Here is a 22,935-nt window from a genome sequence, read left to right on the forward strand (position 1 = left end):
TAGTAGAAAAGAAAGTTTAAAAATGTGAACAAAATTAAGTACAAATACTTACAGTTTACCCTTCAAAATTACTTACTATACCGCAAAACAGAAAAAAATCTAAACATGGTTCTCTTTTCCCTGGTGAATAAGCAGATCTATTTCAAATCAATCAGACTAAAGAGCTGCTGAGAAACAGTGCCTGTATACAGGATTTTTAAAAAATGTATTTAATGTTGTCTTACTGTATTATGAACGGAGTCGACAGTTCCGGCTGGACGTAAACCCTCTCGCGCGTGCGCAAAGAATGCAAAGACTTCGCGCGCGTTGTGGGGATCAACTGAAAAACTTAAAATAAGAAGCAACCTGTCATGTCCTCTTTTTGTGCCAAATTTGACAGCACAGTAAGTAGAGCCGTGTATATAATACACGCCGATATTATCTCCTTAAGGTATGTAGTAATCCCGGGCTAGCTGATGGTTATGGTCTGAAATTATTGTTGGCTAGGAGTTTAGCTTAGAATAGAAGTTTAGCTTTTAGCATCAAAGTTAAGCTAGCTAACTTCAATAAAGCCTGATGAGGTCATAAAGCTTAGCAGCATATCTCCTGACATAGCTCAGATTTCATGTACCACAATACATTTATATAAAGCATCTCACGTAGGTTCATGTGAAGATAACAGATAACTTAGTGTTTAGCTTTTTGATGGCAAATTAATTAAACTTCTGAAAATTACATGTTAATATATAATTTATATAAAGTGAGGCCTTTTCAGATAGGCCTATGATTGGTAGGTTTATGTCTGCTGTTTTTGTTTACAGTCAATTTAAAGAGGCTAAAACCTTTTCTCACAAGGATGGCACCTGCTCAGAACATGCAGGTGGGAAATACATACACTTTCTCCCTTTGTAAATATTCCTATCACTTAATTAATCAATATTCAGGCCTAATGGTGAAAAGTAAATTGTATACTTCAACCTTTTAGTTGGAGCACATAATCAGTGAGGCGGTAAAGTCCGGAGATGTCCGAGCACTGGATGTGTTCTTGCAGAGGGAGATTTATGAAGAGACTCCCATGAAATGCTCTCAACAGTTTCTTAGCAAATTGGATAAACTTATCTGCAGGGTGAGATAAAACTCAAAACACCCAGTTACACAATATGATGCTGCGTTATCAGTGGAATTAATGAAACTATATTTATGTTCCTTAGGGTTTGGTTCAAAAAGACCCCAAATTGGCCAGTCTGGGATTTGCCAGTCTTTACAAGTGTGGAAAACACCTAATACTACCTGGTGGTGGCCAAGGACTTTCGGGGTTAATAGCACAGGGTCTAATAAAAAAGATGAGTATACACGTAATAATACATAAAGGTACATACTATGTGGGTTCTGTAAACTTATGTAGTCTGATTGAACCCTTTTTTGTGCAGATGGTGGAGTGGTTTGAAAAATGCAGACAACTGTGGATTCAGTGTGGGCTGCAGTGGGATGAGAACTTATTAAACCTCTCTGAAGACTTTTTAAATGCTTTAATGGTGAGCTAACTTCTAATAAGAAACACACTTTGTAAAGTCAACCGTTTCAGTATTCTTAATTTGGTTTGTTTTTACTTTCTCTATGTTAAAGGTGGTTCATCTGGCATGCGAAGAGGGTATGGATGTACATATCTCTATGTACTGTAGATAATGACATCTTTTTTATACTGTTTAAAAAAGTAAATGGGGACATATTTAAGTGTAAGATGGATAAGAGTTTCTAACTTAAAAGAGGTTTCTAATAAGTTTACAGCAATTTTATGATGACTCTGTATACAAGAAGAAAGCATTGACTTTGTCTGCTATACCATGTTTTATTTTATTTTTGCAGGGACATACAAAATCACTGAGTCCTTTCTGTATCCTACTGGCCAGTTGGCTGTTGACCCTAGAATCCACGTCCTGATCCAGAAAGAGGTTTACAATAATTTTTCTAATTTTTTTTTAGAGTAACACTGAACCTGAAAGACCTCTGTTTGGTACAGTTGATTAACTGCCTAATAATGTTTTAACAGGCAATTCGGAAATTCAACTTAATTCTGGATAAAATCCCAGTGGAACTTAAAAAAGACACGGAGATCCTAATGTCACAAGAGGCCTCTGATATCATGTATGTCACTGTAGTTTTCTTAAATAATTATTAACATTGAATTTAATACAATTGGAAACATGAATGATCACAATCAAGAATGAATTACCACATTTACTTATTATTAAGAAGTAGATTGCTCATTTGATTACAGGATCAAACTGGCTGATCATATAATGGATGTTGGTGGTAAGCTTTCTTTATACATTTCTCTTTACCCAGAATTACTATTAAAAACAAAATATGTAAAACACTGTTTCTGTTTCCCCCTCAGACTATGACTTTCAGTCCTCCTTGATGGAGGCATTGTGCAGAATGGCCACAACTGACCAGAGGAAGGAACTTGCATATAAATGGTTCAGAATGAGTCTTGTGGCCAGTGCATTTGCCAAAATACGTGATTCTGAATTTGAGACGGTAACATTAGTCTGTTTTGGTTTATTTTATATTTGCTTTTGATTTTTGATGTACTGATGCTGTTGCTGATGTTGTTTATGCTGAAAGGCTGCATAAAATTGAATGCAAGTCTGTGTGATTTCAGGCTTGTCGTACGTTTCTAAACATGGTGAATGGGATGCAGGGAGACAAGAGAAGGTACTTACATAACGGAGCTCAGTGCTATACAACACATGTGGTTTCATTTGTAACTTTCATTCTAAACCTGAGTTAATATGAATTTTCATATGTTTGTCTATTTTTCTAGGAATATTGCATTTTACAAATTCTTTCGCCTGTCAAGCTCTTTTAATAAAAAAATCTCTAATTACATTCTGTATTTGGGCCATCTTGACTGGAAATATTTACTGAAAGTTCTGATGACACAATTCTTTGTGCACTGTAGGGTGTATTCCTACCCTTGTTTGGAAGCTTATCTGGACAGCAGTGAGGTCAGTATCAACAGGGATTCTGTTCTAAAATGTGAAAAACAAAACTGAATTTGAAACAACTCAGTTATTAATTGTCTGAACACACATAAGAAATCTCTCACCACACAGTCCTAGTCTGTTTAATCTAATAACAGCTTATGTCCAAATTCATGCTGTATTGTTAATACTATAAGTTGCTGTTGTAATAAGGTTGTGGATATGTTGTCAGCTGTTGATGCCTTCGGATGAGAAACTTGAGGAATTTTGGATTGACTTCAACCTCGGCAGCCACAGCATCTCTTTTTACTTCTCCTTGGCTGATGAAGAGGTACAGATACCTCAAATCAGTAATATACACACACATACAATCTACACAGTAATATACACATTAAAAAACTCAACTTTTGCTTAGCACCATCAACATCTGCTTAACAAATTTTGGTTTACCCTCAAAGGATAGCCACTGGGAAACTATATGTCTCAATGAGCATGAAGTCCAAAGCTACACTGTAAAAGGTAATGTATACACAAAGGCCAATGCATTTGTGCCTGCTCACATTCACTGAATTTTTATTTGCATGCGACTTTGCCATTTCGTATAAGTATTTGCTCTAATAAAAAAATTCTTAATGTCCAGAGGAGGGTAAGAGGCAGGTCTTGCAGATCAAGCTGTCAGAGGTGGTCATTGTTGGTGCAGCTGAAGGATCCACTCTTACGATCCATTTCAGCTCCTCACTGGACATCCTGCAGGCTGTGCAAAATGTCTATGGACACAGCAAAAATAAAGTAGAGTCCATCTGTCTTTACTGAATTTTCTTGCTACACCACAATAGAGACATGACAAGTAAATTCTAAGGTATACATTAATGTTAAAAAGACTTTCACACCAAGTGGAAAAGTCTATATTTTCCACTGATAGAATGGGGCTCCAAACAGAAGCTAAACTGTGGTCATGATGAATTTAAGCATTTGGATTAAGACTTTCTTCTTCCGTCAGGGCTCATCTGTAGTGAAAGCTACAGCTAGATCTTTAATGGAGAACAACACTCAGGTAAACATTGGTTTGTAATGCTCTTATTGTACTTCTGTAATAATTAGTTCTCATCTCAGATTCCAGTGTTTATTAAACTGTCACTATTTGAGCTGGAGTTGGGTTTAAATGGTAAATTGACTGGTTCCTATAGCGCTTTTGTACTCTGATTCTCAAAGCGCTTTATGCTTCAGTGCTTTCTGTCCGCGTTCAACTTCGGGTTAGTATCTTCTCCAAGGACATTTGGTAGTGTAATATATTGAAATGTATAATATATTGATTCCTGGCTTATTTAAATCGAAATTATAATGGGTGCAAGCCTTTGTGTGTGGGTTTTTTTATTCATGTGGTTTTATTGTATCAGAAATCTTTTGTTAATGTCTAAAAAGATTTTTCATCCTGTATGTTCATCTTTTTTCAGGTTGTTCCAGAGAGCCAGGTGTCTCTTGGTGAAAGTGAAAAAAGTACTGTCAACTACGCTTTACCTGCTACAGCTGCACCAGCACAGGTAGAGATTTAAATTGTAAATTACAGACAGTTTAGACTAGACAGGAAAATGGAGTGGGAGCGGGGGCATACCATGATTGATATCAACATAAAGTTAAGTCCGTGAAGACAGTGTTTTAGCTTACTTTACAAAAGTGTGCATATTTATCCTGGTATTTCTGGGTATGAACAAAATTCTGCTTTATAAATTAAACCCCACTGAAAACGTTGGTTAAAATACTAGCTGCTTCTAGAGATATGCAGGAAAATCCCTGTAATGTGTATAATATTATTCAATGTGGCAATGCAACACATACAGCACATGCAACTACCTGCAAAATAAGAAGGAAAGCAGAAAAAGATCAGTTCAGAGAAAATGAATGTGTCAAAACACAAGTTGGAAGTTAGCGAAGATTGATACAACAAACAATTCCTCAGCTAAAGTCAGTATTTGCAATATCAGATGAAGATAAATATTTATCCATTTATTAATATAAATGCTAACAGCTACACTCTAACATCTTTTTTAAGGCTGGCATCAGTTATATAATGAAAGCGTAGGACAACTCTTGGTTGTGATACTTCAATAGAAAGGCACACCCGAAACTTAACAGCAGGGGGTGCACACAAGCCACCAAATAAATATTGAGCAGTATTTTCCTCACCATGGGTTAAACACTAAATTCCTCTTAAACACAGAAGTTATTCTGTAAAGACTTCTGTGTTATTATTGGTGTGAAATAAAATCTACAAAACAAACCATCATAAAGATTGATAGACATCTGATTTTCCCTCCAGGTGGTCACCCCAGCCAAGATGAAGATTTCTGAGGCCACCGCCTTTTTTAGCAGCGGCGGAGCTGCAAGTGTGCATCGTTCCTTCTCTCTTGCATCAAGTAGGTGACAGTAGAAAGTGTGAAGAACTGCAGCCACACCAATTCCAGTAATTGTACTAAGTTACAGGCTTTATTTTATTGGTGAGAGAAATAAATGGGCTATATCACAAGAATAAACATAATCACAAAAACAACTAAATATACAAGTTGTGAAAGAAGACAAAAAGAACACCCTATACAAGTAATTTTTGCTTTTTTTAATAGACTGTATTATAACTCTTAGGAGAACGGATAGAGTAAACATGTAAAGATACTAGAACTGAATCAGATTCCTCATGTCCTTTGGGGTTAGTTTAGTTCGTATGTAAATACTAAGTAGTCCTTATGTGTCCAGTTGTTTCATTTGTGCTCAGTTGTATCATTCTCAACCACTGAATAAATCCTGAAGGATGAATGAGTATGATATTTTTGTCCTCCTTTTTAGACACTCCAGCCAATGGCATTGGAACAGAAAAGTCATCTCTTGAAGTGGTTAGTTCACATATCAACACTGTTAAGAACTGCAGTCATAGCAGCTAATCTTTAATGTACTCAGTATTAAGTTTTAGTTATACTCTGATTATATTGCTTTATACTGTAAATCCTTGCATACTGCACAAATAGTGTAAAGTAAATGTTCATGTTTTTGTAATGTGTACTGTTTAGCCAAGTTAGAAGTAGTTATACACCAGGTCCAGGAAATTCAGTTATTCAGTTACTATCGATGTGATGCATCTCTACAGAGCACAGCCTCTAAACAGGCCATCAAGAATAAAGGTGACAAATACAAAAAGGTACAGTCTATCTATAAATGATTAAAAAAATTATTATTTTTTTACTACTGTTGCTACTTTTGCATGATCTTTTTAACCTTTTTGATTAAAGGAGACCATAATACGATCCAGCTGTGTAAACAGGTTTTGCTTTTCACGTTTCTTAATAATTCGATGTTTTAACTACCTAGACTTATCTAGACCTCCTCTGGTCACCTAACCATTGAATTTTCATGAATCTGGGTCTTTTTAGATATAATGGTAACTTTCCATCAGGGTACTGGTTTGTTCTTTTTTTGTTTGTTTGGTTAATGCTCATAGCCTGATGTAAAGACATAATTTCCACACAGTCAGAATAAAGTGATGTAAAAATCGTTGCTGTTGGGTTCTTAACAATGCAGTTAGTGCAGCAATTATAAGAAACAGAGGATTTAGTATGAGGCACAAAGTAAATAACTGTGTTCTGCTAAATATGAAATATCATACAGTTTCATTTGCTGTCGTTTGCAGAGCATACCACTGAAAGATGCTGTGAACATGGTTCTGGCTGAACAAGGAGGAGAAAAATCCAGAGGTATGATATAAATATATTTTCATTGTTTTTTGCTTAACTCAGAAATAAACTGTATTATCTTTGTTACATACAGCTTTATTTGTTTAAAGACTCAACCCATTACTGGCTTTTTCACTTGCAGAGGAGAATTTTGTGCCTGACACCCAACCCCAAACTGGGAGTAACATGCAAGTATCATGAAGAACCTCCAGTCTGTTTGCATAGCTCATAGCCAGTGTTCTGATTCATATCTGTATGTAATGGGTCTATCTGAGTATATTTATGTTTTTATTTAAATTACAGGGCTTCTAATTGGCACAAATTTTCAGTTTCAAAAATGCTGATGATGCCAACACAGAAAACGAGTTCCCTGCCAAGATCTGGTAAACTAAGGCAGCAACAAATATCTTCAATATCGCTAAAATTATGAAACTGTCATTGTACATTACAGCTAGTAAAATATACAAAAACCTAGCTAGTTAAAGGTTAATGCCATTAACAATTATCAGGGTTTTGATTACAGTTATTTTCCTCTCTTTAGAACCTTGTTCAGCTATGCTGCGTCCTCAGGAGCGCTCCTTATCATCGAAGTGGTCAGTTTCAGCCTCGAGCTCAGTCTGCCAAAAGCAACTGCATAGCCAGCTCAGTGAGCGACTGCAGCAGGTCTTTAAGGAGAGGAACCAAGAGTCTCCACCTTCTGAAGCATCTGATATCAGAAGGGACTCGAATGAAACAAATGCAGAAGACCAGTATGTTTCCTCATTATGTACTTCCAAGCCGCAACATGCCCAGAGCAATGGCCGTGCAAAAAGGAAGAGCAAGGGCCAGACGTCACTGGAGACTAGTGCTGTTCCAATGAAACCATCAGTGAAGACCTCCACAACTAAAACTCTAAAGGAGAAAAAAACACTGAAATCTGAAACTGAAAGTAAGAGGGCTCAATTAGACAAAGAAAAGGTATGACTTCTGTAAAGTTTATGCAGCTTAATGTCAAGTCCAAAATTGTTGTTAAGAATTAAGGGTTTTTTTGTTTCTTTGGTTTTTGTTTTTTTTATTCCTTGAAATTTCTGCTCTCAGAGAGACTCAGAGGCTGCAGGCAGCATGGTGAAGCTCATCTCTAGCCGCTATAAGGATAATGGCCAATCTAAAGAAAAACACACTTCTGAAAAGCTCACTCAGAACTGGTTTCCTTCGCTTGTCAACAGGTATGAACATTTAGGGCTGTAATTTTTCCACTTTAAATTTCCACTTCAATAATGTCATTAATGGAGTTGTTTTTGTAGTAGACCAATCTTCAATATGAGCTGGTCATCAACTGGAAAAGTAAGTGATCAATATTTGAATTATGTCTAGGATTAATTTGAGTAATTTTTAAAGTATAGTTTTTTAAAAAACGTTGAAAGCACTTTTCTGTATTTATTTTACTAAAGATAATTTATTGATTCATTTGATGTATTTTAGAGAGAAACATCCAGAAACCCAATTACATCCTACAGCAGAACCAAAACAAACTCTGTGAGGCGGAGGTAATCTAAGTCGATTAAAACATTTCAAAGATATTTGAAGATAGATTTGTCTTTCAGTGAATGTAATAGTTTTTTCCCCTGTTGTATAGAGATGACGTTTTTGCATTCAGGACCAATACACCCCTCAGTTCTGAGGTAAGTGTTACTAATGTGAGTCAGTTTTATGTATTGACATGTATCAGCATGAGAACTTAGAAAATTCAGGATTAAAGTTAACAGTCTTGTTTCACTTATTTCATTTTAGAAGGAGAACATAAGCACCTGTGGCATACAGAGCAAGTAGGCCCCATTGAGAATGTTCTGTGACTTTTATTTGTCTTAAATATTAATATTTTGTTACAAATCTATACTTCCCATATTGTTTGACAGTGGCATCCACTCCCCAGTACTCCTCAGCACAACCAAGAAAGAGCAGCCTGTGGCGAAAGTAGGCATTCATTGTATGTCTGTGGAAACATTTTCTTCATGCTTGTGTACTCATGTCTGTCCTCTGCTGTATTCTGTGTTACAGAAGAAGGGGCATGTAAAAAAGCACCTGTTTAGTGACACAGACACAGAAAATGCCACAACAGAGGTCAGCTGGCTGAGAGAGTCAGCCACAAAGTCCAAGCCCAAGGTTATCAAATACTCCAGGCAGGCGCCCATCAAACCTAGACCTGCTTCTGGTAGGCCATTAAAGTTACATTCAGACTCAAAGTCTGAAAATTGTTGCATCACGACTGTATGCCAATAAAATTATTTGAAAACATCAGTAATTGCATACATGTTTTGTTTAATTACAGTTGAATCTCCAGATTTAGTCCCAATCTTTCCAAGAGCTGGACTGGGTAATAACAAACCAACTCAGGTAAGGAATGATTAATGTTTTTGTAAATTGTGTGCTACAAGCTGCACTATTTTAAGTAACCACAGTGTGTCACCGTTGCATCAGAAAAACGGCCGCATGAAAAGGGACCTTGGTCAGCCAAAGGGGAGAGTAAAGCTAGCAGCAGCACCTAGCAGACAACATGCAGCTACTAAGAGGCCCAAGAGAGTTGCAGCCACCTCTGCCAGAAGCTACAAAGAGCCAGATACTGATGACAGTCAGCCAGAAGAACCTGAGGATCCTCCTGCAACCAAGGCAGGAGACAGACTTCTTTTTCTTAAGCATTGTTACTGTTTTTTGTTTTTTTTTTTAAACAGTTAACATGTACCACTTTGCTTTTTTAAGCAATCCTATTGGCAACAGTGTCCAGAGTAAACAAAAGATGAAGCAAACATGTTTATTAAAACATTTTCTAAATATATATAGTGTAAAAAGGCAAACTTCATCCCGCCTCCACACATTATATTGATTATCAAAACGCCTTTTTTCATGGACTTTGGCCATCCTTTCAATACTCTAAAGGCATACAATTTTAAGCTCAGGTGTAGAAAATATATTGCTCAGTCACAGTGTTAATAAACTACTCACTAAACCATAGTGAGTTTTAAAAATACACATTTCATCTGGTGAAAAGACAAAAAAAACAACAACTTTCAAGCCAGTGCAACAATAATAATGTATATTTTGCACCTTTCTTTTCTTTATAAATAGTACTCATTCTCTGAGAAAACTGAGGAAGTTCATGGAATTCAAAAGAAGAAGAAAAAGACTGACAGCACCCAGCAAATGGAAAACAATATAAACCCATGCGCAAAGAAGCCAGCCACTTTACTAAGTGGTTATGTGAGAAATGGCTGGAGCAATATCATATTTGTTTTTCTTCTGAATTTCAACAGAAATATTTTATAGACCAGCAGAGGAAGCATGAGAAAACCTCTGAGCAAGCAGCTGCTACCTACAGGAGAAAACGCAACAACAACCAGTCAGATTTTAAAAAACCTTCTGTACTTAAGGTAGGACATCAGTTCTGCACAGAAATGTTCTTATTACTTGTTGTCTTCAACTCACAGCTTTACATTTTTGCAGATACTAAGTGTTTATACACTTATATAAACACTTAGGTAATTCAGACTTAGATCATGTTTGATTTTTATAGAATTTACACAGCACATGTATAAGCAATCATGAACAAGTGGTAAATTTAAATGAAAAACAATGACATTCATAGGCTATACCTGCTTTACCCCTTTGACTCAACAGGGGAAAGCAATTTATAAAGACGTTAAACTATCAGCTGAGACCAGAAACTCACTAGAAAAACCCCAGATTTTTCTTATCAGACCTGGCAGCTATGTTTATCATATTTATACAGTCTTTGATCTGAATATATTTCAGTAGTTTATTATTTAACGTCAAAAAGAGAAATTTAATAATTAAAACAATTTTTTTTTTTGGGCTGTATTTAGCTGAGACTATGCTGTGGTCTTAAATCTTCATCTGCAGGTTGTGTTTCTGAATGTATTTCACAGTATAATATGTTGTCATAAATAACATACTTTGTTCTCCAGCAGAGGCCTGAAAATGTTCCTCAAGAAACTTCAAAATTGAAAAAGACAAATGCCCAAGAACAGATGAGTTCATTGAAGGATTCCTGGGTTACTTGCCAGACCTCTTTCTGTCCATCCCCTCCTCTCATGGAAAAGATGAGATGTAAGATACAATAAAAAACGACTCTCTGGCGTCAGAGTTAGATAAGAGCCATTTGATCCCTCTGACAGCTGCTAATGTCTATTTAATGTTTAATGTTTGATCAAATGGTTTGTTAATTCCATCACAGTGGTGACATGTATCATGACCCCAATCCCCCCCTGACAACCTTAGACACTGTAAAATGTCAATAAAAACAGAATGCAGTGATTTGTAAATCGTATTAACCCATATTTTGTTCACAATAGAACACAGAAAATAACTTATTAAATGTTTAAACTGAGATATTTTACTATTTCATGAAAAATAATAGCTCATTTTGGATTTGATGGAAGCAATAAAAGGCTGGTAAACTAAGTGTGCTGAAATGAAACCATTGGAGAAAGATTATGCACTTAATTAGATTGATTGGCACAGGTTAGTAACGTGATTTGGGGGTAAAAAGTGCATTTCTCAGAAGTAAAGATGACAGGTTCATCTGAAATACATTTCAAACTGAACTTGAATTTTTTCTTAAAATGATACATTTTTCATTTCTATTCTGAATTAAATATGGGTTTATGAACTTTTCAAATCATTGGATTGTGTTTTTATTTTTCACTGCAATTTTTTCCGAATTCAGGTTGTACTTAATAGCCATTTTAACATTGAAAAAAAAAGTTTTCCTTTAGTGACACATATTTTTCCTTCAGCAGAAGAGTGGATGATAATCTTTGATTTTCATTATTGTGTAGAAACATTGACTGTTTAACTATCTCAAAAGGTGAGATCGTCAGAAACGCTAACTTAACGATGAGTCTCGTTATCTTTCTTAACATTTATATTTGTAAAAAATTATACTCTTCACGCAAAACCCCCTTTTTGTAACGCTGGTTCTTTATCAGCTGTTAGATATTTGTATAAACCCCTGTGAAACAATTTGGTGCCAGCAATGTGTGTTTCCATGGCAGTGAAACCTTTTCACTCTAAACACTTTATGTAAAGCATTGCATAAAGAAACCTTTTGCTCTCCAACCTCTATGTAGAGGAACTTGTGTATATTGACCTTCTACTCTTTGTCCAACTTCTGAAGCCAGCTGTTTGAACATCTGTGCTTATTTTGGATCCCTGCAGCTGCTGATAGGTCAGTCCCAACCTTGGACTTGACCTGCTCCCCTCTTCTCACCCCGCGGGGATCCCCGCTGCCTGCCTCCCCTAAGCCTTCTTTCCAAGACACCCCCTCGCCAGTCCTGCTGCTACCCAAACCTAAAGTCAGAAGTAAAGAAATGTGCAAGTCTTCTTTCTACACTGCAGAAAAGAATCATGGCTCATCCAAGACTCATTCTAAGCAGTCTGTCCCTTCTCTCACTTCACTTGGAGGACAAATCCCTGCACCTCCGACTGAACTTAGTGCAGCAAAGGTACATCACCTTTCTGACATATTATGGCACTGTGGTAAGGTATCTGTCAAGGGTTAAAACAGAAAGAAAGTGTTTTAGGGTAGAAAAATACTTGTTTCACATTCACCCTAAAAAACGACACAGTGCAAAATACGTGAGTATGAGTTTTTTCTAATTTGTTGAGTTGAAAGCATATTTTTTTATTTCTGAACATTGCTTCAGCAAATAGTGGAGTATTCCAGTGTGGGTGGTGTTCTGTTATTAAAGAAAATAAATAACAAAGTAAGAAGATGGAAAGGGTAGTCACACCTAACGAAAAGGCCAGAAGGGAAAGAGTGAGGAAGCCTTATTAATTTTGTCTTTGCTCCTCTTTGTATAAAGTTAGTCCAGTATACTGCACATCTGTAGCGATCTGCCGTGGGCTGTTTGAGTTGTTAAATTCATCTGGACTCACCATAAAGATGTTTATACACTCATTTTGGCATCTTTGTCAGGTCTTTAAGCTATTCATGCACTAACTCTGCATAGATGTTATTGATGTCAGTCAACAGTCTTGTGAGAATCAGTAGCATAACTTGAATAGTAGTGTGAGTTATTATTTCACTGAAGTAAAAACGTAGGCCACTGACTTAAGCCCGACAGGCTGAAATTCCCAGACTGTCCGAGAAAAATGTGGATAGGGATGACTGAAAATATAACTCCCTCCCCTTAAAAACCTTATTTTGAACCTTGTCCTTTATAAGCAACTGGAAAGTTTGATTTGCAAACTGCTAAATTCTTCTCCAGACAGTTATTATCTCTAACATGAGATGGCTACAGCTAAGCTAAGCCATTCTTATGAGTTAGCCATGTGAGGAATTCCTAATAAATAGATCTTTTAATTATGGGGAAATGCACATGATGATTGAAATGACCTACTTAATGCTGTACAGAGCGGATAATGGCTTTGCAGCACTTAATCTGTGCTTCTTCATGCATTGTGTGAAATGTCTTTTTCATTTATTGTCACTTATCTATGGCAGACATGATCATTAGCTAACCACAAAACGAGTTACCATATTTTTTTTTGACATTATTTCTCATCACTTTCTGCCGCCTGCAATCTTCTATTTGTTTCCAGATTAGTACAATCGAACAGCATCTTTCTTCAGCACCTCATTCTCCTTTGTCCACTCGACCCCTGCTGACATCCACACTCCTTGAGCTGGACAAACCACCCTTGCCTTCTCCTGCTCAGTCACCATTTCCAAATGACACAATTAGCCATGGCCACCGCTGTAGTTTGAGTAAAGTGTCTTCAGTATCCCAGATTTCACTAAGCTCATCATCTATTAACTCATCAGTACTCACCAGCAAAGTTAAGGACGGTCCCACTGTTGCCCTGGCTCTATCTGTTAAAGCAGAGGTATTGGCTCTTTACTGATTTTTGGTTACTTTTTTTGATTAATGTAACTTTACAGCTGAAGAACAAAAAAAACTTTAGGAACACTAAATCACTCTAATGTGGGTCTAAGTTGTTGTAAACTAACTCATTACTGTCCTCTGGATAGATGACGCCACTGTCAGACCAAGACTCAAAACTCGCACAGTCTCATGTTTCAGGTAAAATAAACGTTTAACTTGTTTTTTTTGGGGGGGGGGGGGGGGGGTTGCCATAAATTTCCTGGTTGCTACAGTTTAATTCCACTGTTAGGTCCACTCTGCACCAAATTAAAGTTGCGTTTCATTATAAAATGCCATTGTATCTAATTGTCGCATCTGATTTTTGAAACAGGGCCCAGCCGCAAGCGCCACATTTCCTTGTCTAGTCATTCAGAAGACGAGGAGACAGAAGAGAGTATGAGAAGCAAGATGAGAGGGAATCACTCTCCTCATTTGAAGCCACGGAAATTATTCAAGTCGTGTAAGACATATTCAGAGTCTCTTACATAGATAAGCACAGGAAAACCTTAACTACACATGCCTTAATCAGACAAGCTAATATGTGTTTCAACTTTGGCACAGGAAGTTTCTTCATGTGTTTTATTCTTAGATCAGGATTTTACTACATCTAAATCTAATCTAAGGTGATCTATCTGAATGTATTTTTTGGAACTACTTTGTTAAAAATGCCCCTAAAAAGGTTTTTTTTGACGGTGTTAAATTATATGTGATGTAAAACAGATACACAGGAATTTAAAATATTCCTTGCAGCACAGCCAAAACATCTTTGTTTTTTATAACTATATGATTTAGGATGTAGTGAGGATATTTAAGATATCAGTGGAATCTTTAAAAGATCTGGTAAAAAAAAAAACTATGAAACATTCTTGAATCAGAATTTGACTCTAATGTTGTCCTTTCTAATATGTTAATGTTCCTGTTTGTTACCTACAGTTGAGGTGCCTGCTGTGGATGAGTTGAGCCAGGTGAAGTCTTCCTCTGGTCATTGGGAGGGTGAAGTAACAGATGGAGACGTGGACATTGATGAAGGTTTAGATTCACCACAAATTGCTGTAAACCCAAGAAACATGTGTCAGCAGTTGAGCTCGGAGCTCAAGAAGAAGTTCCAGGTTGGAAATGTGTCCAGACATACAACATAGTTAGAGAATAGTGCTGCACACTACATTGCATCTGTCCTGTGTTCACAATTTAAAGGAACACTTCATGTTGTGAGAAATCTAGTATGTGGTAAACATGTATTTGAGACAGCAGCGTGTACTGCTGTTGAATGATTACTTACAAAACTGCTACATAACCATATATATTCATGTTCAGAAACGTTACAGCATGATGGAGCTTTACAACAAGCAGTCTTTGAAGACCGTCCAGCAACACGTCTCTTCCATTAATATGCAAATTACCAAATGCAGGTCAGTTAGTTTGTCAGTGTGTAAATGAACTATAAGTCTGATCTTTTCGGTTAATATGCAACATTTGTTATCGCCAACCTTTAATTAATTTGATGGCCGATAGCACACTAACAGAGAAGTCCTGAAAGGCAAGTGAGAATCTATAGTGATCATTTTCTTATTTTAACCTAAATTATTTTCTCTTGTGTGTTCATAACTGGAGAATATGAAAAAGAAAGATTTGGCAGAATAATCTATTCAAAAAAATGTGTATCTGGGCTTCTTCAGACAGGGGTCCTTAGCAAATGTGAAATCTAGTTAGAAGTCAGTTTGCTGTGTTAATAAATCCTGTTTATGTTTTATAGGCTACAACCCTACAGTGGTCTTTCATGAGTGTGATAGGGCACTGTAGCCTTTGTTTGTGTTTCCTTGTAGATTTCTACTTTACTGGTTAAATGTCTGTCCTCCCTACAGGACTCAGAGGCTTAAACACATTCAGAAGGTCCTCCTGGAGGAGATACACAAATTGGAGCAGGATGACACTGTGCTGAAAACCATGGATAAAGACCTCACTGTAGGTTATTCTGACTCTGTCTGCCACATAGAGAAAATGCAGAAAGTGATATTAAAAACAAAATATCCAGCCATTCAATGTTCTGTTGAATAATACCTGCCGCCAGGATGATCTGTTGTAGATTTGACCAGTGCCAATGGTTTTTCCTTATACAGATGTACTGGAAAAAACAGATGACGGCTTTCCATTCTTACCAGAAGCAGGAAATCACGAGGTGAAATTAAAGCGTGTGTTTGTGTGTGCTTGAGTACTAAAAGAGTCTTATAATTCCTCTTTCCACACTCTGATTAATGGTGTCCTTTCAGGTTTAAAGAAGAATACACAGAATTATATAATGTTTCTGTTGGAAGAAAGATTAAAACTTTTGATTGGAAAAAAGCTTTTTTCATTAAGCTTGAAATCATCAACTAAATACACGTTCTATACATCCTATTCTTCTTCCTATCATTTAGCTGTGGTTATCTTAAGCATTCCCTCCATAGTTACACTGCTAGTAGCTGAAAATAAAAATAAAGCACCCCCATTTATCAACTTTCCAACCATTTGTTAATGGTAATTAACACATATAATCTATACAGTCGTTTCAGATATGTCTGACTTCGTCACTCAGTGAGTATGAGAAACCAATATCAGTATTATTCCTTTGATAAACACATATTTTATTAATTGCCATTTATGCCCTCTGTTTTTAAAAAAATTCCATATGCAGTTTATTATGCTGCTAACTCCTCAAATCTGAGAAGGGATTGTATGGGTCCTTTAGCCACAATACTCTGCAGTCCATACTTGTGTCACTAATTTGTCGTTTGTTCTTTGTTATCTTGGTAGTTCCATCCTGAGTGACACGATTGCCACGAAAATATTTAAAAATGTGTAAAAGAAATCAGATATACAGCTCCATGGTTGTCTGTCTCCTTATTTCCAGAAATGAGCTCCTGAAGAGAGCGCTTCAGAGTAACACGTGCAACAGCTTGGAGTATGAGGAGAGAATATTCACATCTGAGGTGTGATCCTCATCCATAGACTTCACAGTATATCTAACATTTGCTTCATTGTGTTTGAACTCAAAATTCAGCTTTGAATAATCAGTGTTTATATCTTTTAATTTAGAAGAGGTTACCTGCCTGTCAAGCTGTCTATCAAATATGACTTTTGCTGAGTGGCCTTTGTGACATTTTGCTTATCTCTTTTATTCTCCCTTTTATTCTGTGTCATAATCTTTATTACCACTCCCAAAAACCCTGCTGCTGTTTGTGCTGTTTTCAGATGTGCACGATCAGAAAAGACATGAAGTCAGTTCAGGACAAATTCCTCAGTGAGATGGTGAGTATGAACAGGTGAAACTTCAGGAAACACAGAAGAGCTGGGCTTGCATTGTGTCTTGAATGTTGTGTCCATCACTCTGTCAAAAGAACAATGGTTCCGTGAAAGCTTGTGCATAAGCACGTACCATTGAAAGAAAAGTATGACTCAGATGATGTTGTGTAAGATCTCAAATTAAGCGTCTTTCTCGAATGTTTCTTTGTGTCCTTTATAGCTGGAGGGAGAGCTCCAGAGTGTCAAGAAAGGACTGCATGCTTTGTTCTTCCCCTGATGAGGGAGCCGGGTTTGAGTTCAACACTGTCCCGGAACGCAATAAAGCAGGTTGTGTGTTTCGTGCTGTCCTAGGCAGTTCTGCTGTGCTCAAAGTATTTTCATGCAGTGTTTGTTTTTCTGGATTCTGCTTTGATTCCATGCAGATGTGTTTGGTTTATTCTAATGGTGCGTTGTTCCAGTGTTTGGGATTTTATTGGAAATGTTGTGTTCTGGTGTTATTTTATGGCTTTTATAAATTGAATAAGTTTTGGTGTTATTGTAAGCTTTCCCATGCTATTCATTGACTTGACTCTATTTTTAACCCTAATTCTTGATTTATTCATTGAAGCTTGTTAAGTACTAGAAATGGTCAACTAAACTTTCAAGATCTTAATTGTATTGATTGTTTTTTAATAACTCATCTACCATATTGTTAAATGAAAATAAAGTTGTTTTAAAAATAAATGAGGCAGCACAGTTTAAAAAAAAGGCCTTGTATTTTGAAGACAAGTAAGTGCTTACAAAGGTATTTCTCTTTTCAGTGAAGACGTCGACGGTCCCATTCTGATTGACATACTGTATGTACAGTTAATATCAAATTCAACCCCCAATGCCACCTCCCCCACGCTGCACAGTCTTTACACAGTCTTGACACATTATTCATCAGTTAAGAAAAGGTGAAGCTGGTCACATGCACAACTTCTTCCCACTACACAGATTCACACAATCTTGTCAGGAGTCCATGAATTAGTACAAAAAAAAGAAAAAAAAAACAATGACTGAATGACAAGATTGTTTTGTTTTTGTTTTTTTAATACTCTGCTCTTGTCCTGAGAGTCAGAGGCTCCACCAAAGTCTCTTCCACCTGCCAGTTTCCACGTTTGGCACTCAGCAGTCTCCGGGACACGCCAGTGCTAACATTACCATCATCATCTCTCCCATACCCGTGACTTCATACTGATAATATGATGGTCAAGGGTGGCGGAAGATTCTTAAAAAAAGGCGCGCCGAAGACAGAAAGGCTCCGGGCTCTTTGAACTGTCGCCACTGAGCAGCTTCTAGCAGCTTCAGGAAATGTCAAAGCTCAGCATTTCTTCACAGAAGAAACTCCACACTTTCACGGTCGGTGGAACCTGGAGAGACAAACACAGAAAGAAAGGGAATAGAAATAAATGGTGAGAGCCAGAGGGTGCCTTTGTTACCAGATGCCCTTCTGTTATTGCAGCCATTAATCAGTTCTGTGGCTCTATTTTTAGCACAGCCGTTTACAGTGCTGAGAAGCAAGGCACGTACACTCCCTCTAGGTCACTGTTACAACTCACGAGGTCTCGTGCTTTTAAACATGATTAAGCCGAGGACACGGTGGCCTTTCATCATGCTTTGCTACCTGGCAGTGAGAAGTCTCTGGAGGACATTCTCCCCCTCCCCATTATAACACTCCCATCTATCTTTAGCTCCTGCATGCACCTCTGTATGCTCAAGGAGAGCTAAATTTAGACTGCTGCAGCTTAGAATAGAGCATCAACCCATGCATGCATGTTCTTCCAAGCACAGGCAGGCGTTTCCAAATGCTGACCTCGTTAGATGTTTGCTTGAGGCATGCACTTCCATCTCGGTGCTCTTAAACTCGTTCAGCTCTTTCCGGATTGCAGCCTGTTGGGAAGAGGAAAAAAATTGCATCAGTGCATCAAGCTGCAAAGCAACAACAGGAAGAAGGAAATATATATATTTATGTATAAAATCAGGCTAAAAAGTTTAAAGAGGACGGGATTTTGTGAGATAAGCTGATAACAGCAACTTGCAATGCTGGATAGCCTAAGTAACAGGTCAATGGGGAATTTGGGAAAAGATGTTGGGTATTTGTTTAATCCGACTGACTTAAATAGTGAAATTGATTTGGCGATAAGTCCTGAGTGAGTGGTGGCAATAAGACATAGAGATTAACGTGATGTGACTGCACTATCCAATACATACCTTGTCTGCTGCTGACAGACGAGTCCAGGGCTTGTCTGCTCTCCTGTCATAGTCCTGAGCTTTAGCTACCTCCACATAGTCACTGAAGCGGATGAGGATCTTTCTGTCCCGCAGTTCATCTACCGTCGGCCGCTGGTTGAGCTGGAGGAGACAAGAAGGTGCCAAACATTTGTCACCGTCTGTTGTTTACGTTGAAGTAACCAGAGCATCAGAACAGTGTATTTAATAGAAACGGAGTCTCACCTTTCTGTTTAGCCGCTGTTTGATCTCCCTCCTCTCCTCCTGTTCTGTCTGGTCGTTTCTCTCTAAGAAAGTAAAAACAGCTCCTTTAAAAATTCATAATTCAATTTCTTTTAAAAAATGAAGAAAAAAGTGTACTCATGCGTTGTTTACTGCGCTGATTAGTGCACGCGCTTGATGTATTAAATACGGGATGCCTCTGTGAGATACTTCGCTGTGAGTGAAATATTCGGGAGTAGTTTTGCGGTGTTTGAACTCACGTTTCAAAATGTTCCGACTCTCCAGCTCCTCCACATTCGGTCTCTGGCTCAGCCTCCTGCGGAGAAACACCAAAACCACGTTTTGAACCATCGTATCTTCAGATAACCTGTCCGGTCCTCTTTAAACGGGCTGCAGCTTCTTCGCTGTGCGCGTTCTCGAGAGGAATCCCCTATGTTTCCATCTCGCATCCAAACCGCGGCTGTGAGACTTCAGCGGAGGCGCTCCCCACATCTGGAACAATCAGCGAAGCTAATTCTCCTTTTTTGTTGTTGTTATTATTATTTTGAGAAGTCTGCTAATTATTTCTCGGGTGCTGTGTGCTGCATTTCAGATGCGATAGTATCTGCTGCACAACGCCGCAGCAGTGAAGGCTCTCCTCTCTACTACTCGCTACACGCGCTTTTCAACTGGGTCGTGATGAGCTGCTGGGGCGCGACTCCCCCCAGTCTCCCTGGTTACTGCATGCCGAATTAAGGGAGGCGGGGCATAGCGGGCTCCCGCTAAAGGCATCCCCAGCCTCCTGATGTGCGCTGGACTACTGCCACAGTCATCTCTCACCCTCTTTGTTGCACCAGTTGAATTCAGTTTTTCCTATTTTTTTTTGTTTTTTAAATGAGGAAATATTGTTATAAGAAACAGAATTTACTTTGTGATATGATACAATCTCTCAGTGGTGGTGCTCAAATGACTGAGTTTAGGCTCCCACATGCTGACCCATCACCATCAAAGAGCCCAAAAGGTCTTCAAAGTTCAATATTTTTTGCTGCTGCTGACATTTATTGTTTATACAAAGGTCTCAGCTTCAGACAGCGTGCGGCACACATCACAGTGCACCTCTACAGGTGGAAAGGACAGAGAGGTTAGAGCACAGCAGGGCTGTCTTTATCCTTTTGACCAAACCAATATTTGGACTCTTTATAGTTCTTGTTCTGTCACGGATCAAAGTTAAGTCACATAGAACGAGCTGAAGGAGGTTTTGTGTTTATCGCTGGGTAGACGGGCACGTAGCAGCCAATTAAATTGTTGTATTCTAAAAGTCTGTTAATACAATAGAAAACCACATCTGTGAGAGAGCTGTTTTCACCATCCATGCACAAACTATCAAGGTCTCTGTTGCACTGTGTGATGAGCATTAAGCGCAAACTCATTTTCTTTACATGCCTTTTAATTAAGGGACACAAAACTGGCAGAAAAAAAAGATCGCGGAAAAATCTGGTGTGTGATTTTTTTTTTTTTCAGATGCTCTCAAATGCTGTGTTTTTACTCAACGCTGCATAGGATAATGAGTACATCCAAGCAACAAGTCTTTGTTAATTAACATGTGTGACCAGACACGGCACGTGGAGTCACATTAGGAATTATTCAATAGCTTGGCTCCCTTGGTGAGGTCTCCTCTGAGACGTGTGATTAGAATAAAATAAGGATAATAAGGAGAAGGGGAAGGGTGTCTGATTACAGCATTTTGTTCCATCAGAATATGAGGATCCCATCGTTATAAACATACACATGCACACATATATATTTATTAAGCCTTACTTCATTTTTTAATGTAAATTTGTGTGAATGCCACTATCTTAAAACCTCATCGGGGGGAAACAGCCCAACGTGCTGCTTTTCTTTGCCTCATGACTCTTCGATAAACAAAAACAAAGTGTTCCCACAGCTCCGAGGATATTACATTTTAAACACATGGAACAGGAATATCGCTTCCAATGCCCTAGTGGGCACAATATTATTGACCTGGTCGCCTTGTTGCTTAGCAACGATACTTGGTATCCTTAAGACAATACAGTCTTCCTGCACAAATTCTCTCTTCTGCCTAGTAACACAGGGGAGGGGATTTCACTACTCCAGAAAGAGCCCTATGCGCTTTATGCAGAAGCTGTGGCTATTTTTAGAAACAGCCCCTTGACTCTATCTTTTTGGTCTTTGTGGGTGAGTTGAATAAATAACACATTACTGTCAAGATTGGATGCTATTTTGGTGGGCAAATGAGATTTCCTTGTGAGATGTATGAATCACAAAAGCTACGTTACCCCTCTGCTCTCAAGTGAGGAGATTTTATATTTTGGGGAACCCTGAATATCCATGGATGAGGTAACACTCTGACTCATAACTGTAACGCTGCATCACCCACCGCTTTCTGAACGAGAAGAAGTAAGATGTTTAAAAGGGATCCCCCAGAATACTGCAATGACGCATAAACGCCCATCGGTTTAGGGATCTCCATTAGACACTTGAGTTGAGATGTTCGCAGAAAAATGAGTTAAAATAGAAAACCTAACTATGCCTGCCGGGGGAGGAATACAAAAAAAATCAAAACAATAGAAACGCCCATGTGTGGTTGACGGAGGCGCTCGATCTTTTGTTTCAGCTGCCAACTGCAACAAGGAGACGAAATTGGCCATCCCAAGCTTCCTTCATGTTTCAAGTACAGTAGCAAACCCCCCACCCCCTCCTGCTATTATTTCTGCTGCTATAACTCCCCGACATTTATGGAGAGGAGGGACCGCACGGGGAGATGCATTATTGAACAGTGTCAGGAGCTAAGATTGGAAACAGCACAGTATGACTGCAGCACAAGTGCCAGGTGGTGCGATTCTAAAGATAGAAAGGTCATCTATCACTGACAGGATGGATGATCATTCAGCATGAGTACAGAGAGGTCGATTTGTTTTCTCTGCCGCTTAACTCATATGAATTGTATTGAACCCAGATCATTCTACAAACCTGGGCAATGCAGAGGTTCACCCAAATAAGACTGCTTTGGGTATCCCCGCTGATGCTCCTTTGATTTATGGCTGTCTAAATTCTTTACAAAATGAAATCAAGAAGGAGTAGTTCAGCAAAAGCCAGTGCTCTGTATATAAGTCTTTATGTAACAACTGCTGTGCTACAAGTGGAACTTCTCCGTCTTGAAATATAGACCCTGAAGCGCTTGTGTAAGCTACAGCCATGCTCCATCCTCACCTTTGCGTAGAGTGTTTTTGCTCGAGAATGCTTTAAACCTGTTTTCCTCTCCCCCAAATAATAATATATTTTCTTCCAGTAAATCTAAGAAAATGAGGAGGCGGGAGTATTATTAGTTCTCCCGCAGACAGACTGTAGATCTTGTTCTTTAGAAAGTGTGGGTGGCACTCTGCACTTGGCTGGGAGTTATTGCACAGTGGGTTATGCAACACTGTGCCGTGCCCCTGTTTGATACGCCTGCGTTAAAGAGCCCCAGTCTTGTGACACGAGACCTCCGCTGTTAGTCTTTGAACATCAAGTTTCTCACTTGCATTAGAAAAGAAAAGAAAGAAAAAAACAACAACAGTT

The 22,935-nt window shown here is 38.3% G+C and overlaps 2 protein-coding genes across 3 annotated transcripts in view; one reads left to right on the forward strand and one right to left on the reverse strand.

The window, feature by feature from the left end:
* Positions 1–293: 293 nt before the first annotated feature.
* sycp2 (synaptonemal complex protein 2) lies at positions 294–17,607 on the forward strand. The gene is made up of 46 exons (XM_087833631.1): positions 294–383; positions 801–859; positions 965–1,105; positions 1,191–1,514; positions 1,606–1,630; positions 1,846–1,931; positions 2,030–2,124; positions 2,258–2,292; positions 2,378–2,520; positions 2,645–2,697; positions 2,945–2,990; positions 3,199–3,297; positions 3,425–3,485; positions 3,607–3,755; positions 3,967–4,020; positions 4,421–4,507; positions 5,284–5,380; positions 5,805–5,851; positions 6,103–6,153; positions 6,643–6,706; positions 6,828–6,873; positions 6,989–7,068; positions 7,227–7,642; positions 7,763–7,890; positions 7,969–8,008; positions 8,147–8,211; positions 8,301–8,346; positions 8,456–8,490; positions 8,581–8,638; positions 8,723–8,876; positions 8,994–9,058; positions 9,143–9,331; positions 9,788–9,919; positions 9,973–10,089; positions 10,645–10,786; positions 11,897–12,183; positions 13,283–13,567; positions 13,713–13,764; positions 13,937–14,065; positions 14,539–14,714; positions 14,920–15,014; positions 15,468–15,567; positions 15,723–15,781; positions 16,493–16,571; positions 16,834–16,890; positions 17,105–17,607. The coding sequence occupies exons 2-46, from the start codon at positions 836–838 to the stop codon at positions 17,159–17,161; spliced, it is 4,770 nt and encodes a 1,589-aa protein (XP_087689757.1). The 5' UTR covers positions 294–383; positions 801–835; the 3' UTR covers positions 17,162–17,607.
* A 13-nt stretch (positions 17,608–17,620) lies between these two features.
* phactr3a (phosphatase and actin regulator 3a) overlaps positions 17,621–22,935 on the reverse strand; it is a 32,903-nt gene continuing 27,588 nt past the window's right edge. For both annotated transcript variants that reach the window (XM_035905613.2, XM_006785505.3), the window contains exons 8-12: positions 19,617–19,672; positions 19,360–19,421; positions 19,117–19,257; positions 18,719–18,795; positions 17,621–18,275 (exon numbers count right to left, since the gene is read on the reverse strand). In XM_035905613.2, coding sequence (XP_035761506.1) covers positions 18,260–18,275; positions 18,719–18,795; positions 19,117–19,257; positions 19,360–19,421; positions 19,617–19,672 — 352 coding nt within the window. In that variant the 3' untranslated portion in view covers positions 17,621–18,259. The remainder of the gene's footprint in view (positions 18,276–18,718; positions 18,796–19,116; positions 19,258–19,359; positions 19,422–19,616; positions 19,673–22,935) is intronic.

This window comes from Neolamprologus brichardi, chromosome 20 (genome assembly GCF_056152115.1).
Source record: "Neolamprologus brichardi isolate AB-2024 chromosome 20, ASM5615211v1, whole genome shotgun sequence".
Classification (NCBI taxonomy): domain Eukaryota; kingdom Metazoa; phylum Chordata; class Actinopteri; order Cichliformes; family Cichlidae; genus Neolamprologus; species Neolamprologus brichardi.

Bases quoted from the DNA above. Each gene is read 5' to 3' on its own strand.
- sycp2 (XM_087833631.1), top strand. From the start codon at position 836: ATGGCACCTGCTCAGAACATGCAG. The intron at 3,756-3,966 runs GTAGAGTCCATC...TTCTTCCGTCAG, and splicing joins ATGGACACAGCAAAAATAAA to GGCTCATCTGTAGTGAAAGC. The intron at 4,021-4,420 runs GTAAACATTGGT...ATCTTTTTTCAG, and splicing joins TAATGGAGAACAACACTCAG to GTTGTTCCAGAGAGCCAGGT.